This window comes from Varanus komodoensis, unplaced genomic scaffold (genome assembly GCF_004798865.1).
Source record: "Varanus komodoensis strain SLA01 unplaced genomic scaffold, ASM479886v1 scaffold25, whole genome shotgun sequence".
NCBI lineage: Eukaryota > Metazoa > Chordata > Lepidosauria > Squamata > Varanidae > Varanus > Varanus komodoensis.
The window spans coordinates 931,027-939,123 of record NW_025335661.1 but is presented as its reverse complement, the minus strand read 5'-3'; the positions used below and the strand labels follow the sequence as shown (position 1 = coordinate 939,123).

Below are 8,097 nucleotides of genomic sequence, written 5' to 3'. Positions count from 1 at the left end.
AATAATATATTGTTACCGTGAGGACTGCAGCTAAACTCAACAAGACAGCCCCCCTGGGTTGGCAGATGACTTCACGGTCCCTAATAATGAACTAGTCCCAGGACTTCCACACTGTGAGCTCTGGCTTCACACTGCTTCCATATAGCCTGAAGTGCCTGATTCTGCCTAAACTTGGAAATTAAGCAGGGTTAGGCCTGGTCTGAACTGGGATGGGTGACTTGAGTGTATGATTCTATGATTATTGTTGTAAACTGCCCAGAGAGCTTTGGCTATGGGCAGTATAAAAAAAATGTAATCATAATATAATCATAATTCCAGCAGCAGTTAATAGACTGGCATATATATATATATATATATATATATATATATATATATATATAGAACCACCACTGGACATATATACATATTGGATTGAATTGTTAAACTGGTGCACACAAGTCCTTTGAGTTTTCTTTCTTTTGTGTTTTCTTGGTTGCTACTTTAGCCACCTAAAGCTCTTTTCAAGTGTAAAGCAAAGCAGCTCACAATTTCTTGAATGTCAAAGAAACATCATGCATTTGCCACAAGTAACTTTTTACCAGTGGGGAAAATAAGAAAAACATAGTATCTTTTTTAAAGGAGGCATAAAATGAAACTGTTAAATCATATTGATACTGACATGGCAAAAACATGTGCTTTACCTCATCATAAAAGGTAAGGGTACAGGTTTCCCATGACATTAAAGTCCAGTCATGCCTGACTCTAGGGGGCGGTGCTCATCTCCATTTCCTAGCTGAGGGAGCCAGCGTTTGTCCGCAGACAGTCTCCCTGGTCATGTGGCCAGCATGACTAAACACCGAAGTGGACGGAATGCTGTTACCTGCCCACCAAAGTGGTACCTTTTTATCTACTTGCATTTGTTTGCTTTCGAACGGCAAGAATTCATCAACAGAGCACATCAGCACAAAGCCCAAAATCAGTATTTGCATCTTTCATTTAAATAAACAAAACCCCTCTTTACAATTTTGCTATTGTTAAGTTGACATGAACCAATTTAAGGCAATATTAATCTGTTATTTGCACTCTGAGACTACAATCCCATGACCCTTGAGAAGGGCATGGGATTGTCTGAATGGCCTTCTCAGAGAAAGAGAGAGGTCCTTAGAGCAAGACAGCCTCAGATTTCCTCTTCCAGCCCCTGCAGAAACTTCCTTTCTAATATTGAAACTCTAACCAAAGAAAACTATAACCCGGTTCACATGAACTAACAGGCCACTTAAACTCAGACAGCAGGGGTTGTTTTAAGGTTAAACAATCCATAAATAACCCTACTGCATGTCATGGGTTAGCTGATGCATGACACAAGAAGCCACAGTAAACTATATCATGGGTGCCTAGCATGACATAACAGCCCTGAGGGTTAATTAAACCATGGTGGGCTGTCACATTATAGTAGTTTATATTATTTCCCTTGGTTTTCTTACCAGCATTAATTGGTCTCAGGTGATTAAATAATTATCAGTTAGGATATGCAATCAGAAAATTAGATCTGATGATGAACATTGAGCCAGAAGAATAGGAAAGAGAGCTGCAAAGCATAACTAGGTGAATATTTTTGCTTTGCACATTTGCTGAATTTGGCCATTCTACTATCACTGGAGATTATTTTTTTTTATTTTTTTTTTTTGGTTTGGCACTCTCCCAGATTTCTTCTGTTAATAAAAGCCTTTAGAGGTTTTAGCACTTCCAACAAGCAGCTGGTGTAAATTTGGAAGAATATGCTCTAGTTCTGCTCTTACAAATGGATTCTGTCTCTGTAACCTTTTCACGCCCAAACAGGCCTAAACTTGTGTTTTTAACTCAATATTGGTTCTTCATTTGGATGCCACAACCTGGAGGCTTGAAAAAGAAGTCAAGCTTGGTTCTATATTATATTCATCTTTCATCAGCCAAAGCTGCAGTAGTAGAAGTGATGAGCTAGGACTGGTAAGATCTAAATTCAAGTGCTCCTCAACCACAAAACTTCCTGGTTGACTTGGGCCAGCTGAGCCTAATGTGCAGGGCTATTGTGAGCATAATATAAGCACTTTGAGCTCATGTAAGAAATACTTCCACCCATGCAAATGCAGCATTCCTCATCAAGAAGTTGTTTCCATAAAGGTGCAATCCTGCGTATGTTTAGACAGAAAAAAGGTGCTCCATCTCCCTTTGTTCCCCATGGCCAACTAGAAAGTGCTGGGAATTACAGGATTTGTTTCTGTCTAACTATGCAGAGGACTGCACTCTAAATACTAAGTGATCCTGAGTCTTTGGTAATAAATTCATTCCCAAAGCTGATTGTTATGGCCAAATTTCTACAAGAAATGCATTTCTAATTAAGGTTCCACGGGTCACATTCTGGCTTTATCATTATTGCATTGAATTTATATTTCACCCTTTTGCCTCTTACGAGCAACCCAAGGCAGCTTGCATAGTCTTCCTCCGCTCAATTTTATCCTTATAGCAACTACCCTGTGGGGTAGGTTAAGCTGAGAGTCATCCAATGAATGGCCCAAAGTCATCTAGTGAACTTGATGGCTGCATGAGGACTAGAATCCAAATCTCCAGTTCAGCACTCTAACCACTGTAAGTCTTCATTAGAATCAATCAAATATTTCATTAGATAAGATGGAGGTGAGAAGCTAAAATGTATGCAGACTACTATTTAGTTATTGCATGTCTTTCTTGGCACTAAATCAAAAAGGCTCATAAGCAGCACCTAGGGTGCAATCCAATGCAAGTTAAGACAAAAAAAGATAAAAGAAAAAATGTACATCTCCCAACATGCAAACTGAGAATTGTAGGCCTTTTTTTCTGTCTGGAGAAGCATGGAATTGGACCTTTAAGAATGTTAGGAGGAAGAGGAGCCCTGCTGGATCAGCTGAAAGGCTTTTCCAACCCAGCAACCTATTTCTTCAGAAATACTGGAGAAATCTTCCAGTGTCATTCCCTGGCACCTCTAATACTGGAGGTCACAGATAGCCAAACTGCTGGTGATAACCACCAACTTGTTTGGCTTTAAAAGGTGTTTAGACAAATTTGTGGAGGATAAGGTAATCAGTAGCTGCTAGTCTCCTGAGGGCTATGTGAAGAAGTGCTTTGGTTTATCTGTTTAGAATCTCTCACCATTTCTCTTCATTGGATGACCCTGCATTCAAGTATTATGGATGACCCTGAGTTCAATTATTATGAGAGGAGATGAAAACTTTCCTACCTACTTTGTCCACTGCCAGTCTTTCTCCATAATCAATCAATAGTTCATTGCAACCATCTTTCCTGATTTCTTCTATGTCAATTCATAGCCATATTCAGTCCAATGACCCATCTGCCCACTCAGACCTATCTATGCCCCTACAAGACCACAGGGTGAACCTCCATCTTCCTGAACACAGCCTGTTGCTAGTCACTTTAGCTGAACTAGGCCTTTCTCTTCTTTTCCAACCCAAGAGATGTTGACTGGGTTCAGATAACATAACTCTGCTTCCACAATCCATGGCTCAATTACAATCCATACTCAACCCTTGTTCTCTGAACCCAGTCAGTGTATTAATCGAGAAAGAAAGAGGGCTCAGTGGCTTGCAGAGGGATGTGCTGGCAAGTGATTCCCACTGGGTTCAACAGCCCTAACTAACTCCTTGGTACAGCCGTCCCCAACTGGCGCCCTCTCGATGCGCTGGACTACAACTCCCAGCATCCCCAATCAGCACCACTGGCTGGAGACGCTGGGAGCTGCAATCCAACGCGTCTGAAAGTTGGGGGAAGGCCGTGTGGGCAAGAAGCGTGCCGTGCCGTGCCTCGCCTCGCCTCGCCTCTGCCCGCAGCCCAGTGCTCCCTGCGCTCGCCCGCATGCCACGCACTCCACCTCCTGCTCAGAGCGAGCTTCGACCCTCCGCTCCCCCGTCCCGTCTTCTTAGCGCTTTAAGAAAAGGCTGATCCTCCTAGGCCCGCCCCTAACCTTCACGGCCGCCTCCTCCTGGTCCCGTCCTAATTGGCTGAGCAGGGTATGAATATGTATGCCCTGACCTGTGTGAATGAGCCGCTGTCCCCTCCCTCGCCGACGCGCAGAGAGGCTGAGTGTGCGCGCGGGTCTCCCTTCAGCCGCCTCCTCCTTGCCGCGGCAGACCCCCGTCTCGCGTCCCGGCGTGCTCCCACCGCAGAGCCCGCGGGAGCTCCGTGCCCCTTCAGTGCCTGCCTGCCTGCCTGCCTGGGTCTTCGTCCTCCCGCCCGGCGCGCTGCTCCCCGGCCCGCCCCGTCTCCACGTTCCCTATTGCCACCTACCCGTGTGTCAGCTCCGCCGCTTCGCCTGACCGGGGTTTGGCGTTCGCCAGAGAAATGCGGGGCCTGTCCGGCTGGATGGTGCTGCTGCTGCTCGGCAGCTGGCTCCGGCTGCGGGCTAAGGCTGCCGTGCCCCTGCCTGACTTCTACCCCTTCGGGCCGGCGCATGGGGACGCGGCTACCCCGCAGCAAGACGACGGCGGCTCCGGGCTCCGGCCCATCGCCGTGAAGTTCCCTTTCTTCGGCGCGGCTCACACAGCGCTCTACGTGAGTAGTCGCCCCGTCTAAGGGCTGAGGAGAGCGCGGGTGCACCTCCGTGTAGGACTCCCCGAGGTTGCTTACCGCGGAATAGCTGCCCCGGAAGGCTCTGCGCGCATCTTGTGATATCCCTGTGGAGGGTGGCTAAGTATTGCAGTAGCTGTTTGTCCTGCTTTACTTATAAAAGAGAGAGGATTCCCTCCCCCCTTTCCCTACTGTGCTCGCCTGAATTGCTGCCACGAAGTGGCGCCTGTCAACCTAGCTGCACCGGGTCAGATGCTGACTTCCTCTCGACGGCTCTGCATCCATGAAGATGCTAAGTGTTAAGAGTTCTCCAACATGCTCCTAGCAAGTTTTCTCAGAAGTAGATCCCCCCGTAACTGATGGATCTTGCTGCTAGGACTAGTGTTTAGAATTGCAGTCCGAGCACCTGAACCGGGCCGGAGGCATGTTTAAATTGCATTCGCTTTCTGATAGCTTTGGCTGGGTAGGGAGTAAAGCTTCTGATTTGCACTTAAGCGGAATAGTGGCTGCTTTTCTTACTTGCGCACATCCCCATCGCTGCCTCTTCATTATGCCTGATGCTGGAGAGATGATCTGACATTACAGGAAGTCTGTTGCCTTAGCCTGCGTTCACGAAGTCACTCAGAGTTCTCATACATTTTAAATCCTGAGTAGTGTTTGTGCGTGGCCAACAGAGAAGAATCGGAGGGTGTATGGCAGCTGAGTTAAACTTTATATGGTGTGTGTGTGTGGGGGGGGGGGGGTCATGACAGGCTGCTCATGTGAAACAGCTGCCACATACTGAATCAGGTTGTTTGCATACTACTGCAAACACATCTGTACTTTTATTTATTTATTTAGATGTGTATGCATACAGAAGAAAAGTTTTTCTCTTAAGTAATTTTATTTATTTATTAGACTTATATCCTGCCCCTTTAGCCAAAATGGCTCTCTGTGTGGCAATCCTGGTTTCAGAGTTACAAAGAGGGGAGGGTAAAATATTGCAGCCCAGGGGATAATTTCCATTTTGCACAAATTGGTGGGGGCACATTTCATAGTGGGCAGAGCCAAAAGGAGAAAGGAGCAGGACCAAAATGTAAAAAATTAACCAGCCTGTTTCAGCTTAAAGTTCTTATGATCTGTAGCTCAGCCTGAAGAGAGACCCTTCAGGCTTTTAGAAGAAGGGGGAAATGAAGACAACCCCAGCACCCACCCAAGGATCAATGGATGGTACCCAAGGGGTGGGGCCTGGGTAAGGGGTGTGTCCATCTGTGCACCCCTAGTGGGCTAGATTGCAACTCCTGGAGGGATGGATTCAGTCCTTGTGTTGAGATTCTCCATCTCCAGATTATTTGGTAAATATTGCACAATGAAGCAGTTTTCCAGGTGGCAGTGGGTAAGGGATAGCAAGGCATCCAAAACATTTCTTAAAGAGCAAAGCAGGTCTCGTAGTAGGTTATGTGATAATTGGCTGAAATGTATTTGGACTGATGGATGTCATTGAGGGCTATGAGTTCTGTTCTGCCTTATTTTGTTATTCCAGTCTGAAAGTGTATTCCTTGAAAGAGTCAGCTCAAGTGGAATACTAGTATAAGCCATATGAAGACCATTTGTTCCCCTGAAGAAGACCAGTCAAAATTCATTTGGCCAGTATTTATCTAACAAATTCTTACTAATGCCTGTCCTCCTTTGCTCTTAGGGCTGTTTCTAGCCAGCTCTGTGACTAAAGAGGTTAATATTTCCTAGCTGCAAACATGATTCTGCAAAATCACAAGTTGGATTTGGTGGGGATGGGTGGGGGGGGGAGGAGATCTGGAAAGGCAATGTGCCTTTTTGCCTTCTATAACTTCTGCATATTTTGAATTTTGTCATGCTTGTAAGCCTCCCCTCCCACCCCTCAGCTTGCAATCATGATTATTAAAGTTGATTTCCTCCTCTTCTTCCTTACACTCCTAAGAGCAGCTTTTCAAAGTTTCTAATGAGTAAATTATACCACTAAGTGCTTTGGAAACCCCATAGTCAACAAACTAGATACTGTGCAAGCAGAGTCAATTTCTGCTAGCCATGACAGTTAATTAACACAGTCTTTGTGGCTTTAGATGTTGGGTACTGCTGGAAATAGAATGAAAGTGCCCTGATCGCTCAAAACACACTGCAGTGTGGTGCACATCATCTAACACCGATCATGACTGGAAGAAAAGGGATGACAACAGATGGTCTGTGTGATCTATTCCAGTTTGTGGTCTATTCCAACAACAGTACTGTCATTTATATAGAGAGTTTTCAACTGTTTAACACACTTGTCATGAACCGTACAACAGCCCTATCAGGTAGGACTGTGTTATTATTCCCATAATGCACATGGGGAAGTGAGGTTCAGAAAGGCAGCAAATGGCTGAATTCATTACAAATGTGAGACTTGAACTAGAGGGTCTTATTTCTATTCTAGTCTCCTGACCAGTGTGTTCCAATAGAATCCTGAGTTTGGATTTGAAGGTAAGTTCATTTAAGGAAGTTTATGGAAGGCATCTTTCCTGTATCTTCCCTACCACCACACAAGCTTCTCCCTACACTATTGAGTAGGGGCCTTGGTACACAGAAGCTGCTTTCTGACAATTGTAGTAGAAAGGAGGGGATGGAACTTGCTCAAGGATGCAACTTTATCACACTTAGGCAGAGAAAAAGTTGGGACATGCTGGAAGTTATAGACCTTTTCTTTATCTGAAGATGCATAGGATTGTGCCTTTGCTTGAGGTACTTCTAAATCTAAGCCAATATCTCCAGCATCCATTGATTCTTGGACTTTAAAGAGATGGTTCTTGCTATACCCCTGAGAGCCAGAAAAGCCACTACAGTATGGCAGTTGCAGTGTTGACTGGGCCTTGTGAGAACCAGGCTCTAGTCCCTACTGGGCCATAAAATTTACTGGATGAAATTGGGCCAGTAACTGATTCTCAGCCTAAACTACCTCAAAGGGCTGTTTTGAAGGTAAAATAGAGAAGAGATGGACTACATAAGCTACCTTGGGCTCCTTGTAAGAGGAAGAAGGTGATATCTAAATTTAATAATAAAATTAATGTCAAATAATGGTCTCGCTTTCTCTAATTTGACTGATAGCTCTAGAATATGAGTTGTGCCCACCCACCCCCTTTTATAAGTATGACCCATTCTAGAAATGAATTATTTCATGTCTAGCTGACTTCTGCCTAAGTTTTTTGTTTCTGATTTTTTTAAAGTCACTTCAAATTGTTCCAAAGCCATCTGGATTTATTTGGGGACAGTCAAACAGTCTAATTTAATTTACAGCATCAAAGCTGCGGCAGGATGTTGAGAATTGGACTGTTTTGGTATATTAGACAATTTCACTGTTCAGCCAACCCAACCCCAAAAAATTTGGGTTCAAGGAAAATCATGACTTAGAATCTCTAACTTTTCTGTTACTGGGATAGATTTTTGAAAGCTTTCTGGAAATATATACTTCAATATTATACTTTATGGTTGCCACTGCTTCTACAGGAGTACTGTCATTGCTCACTGTATCCC

General features: G+C 44.6%; 1 protein-coding gene across 1 annotated transcript in view; it reads left to right on the top strand.

Annotated features, from left to right (window-relative positions):
* Positions 1-4,350: 4,350 nt before the first annotated feature.
* The window catches only part of SNED1 (sushi, nidogen and EGF like domains 1), a 77,778-nt gene continuing 74,031 nt past the window's right edge, over positions 4,351-8,097 (top strand). Inside the window, exon 1 of the mRNA XM_044432927.1 lies at positions 4,351-4,560. Coding sequence (XP_044288862.1) covers positions 4,351-4,560 — 210 coding nt within the window. The remainder of the gene's footprint in view (positions 4,561-8,097) is intronic.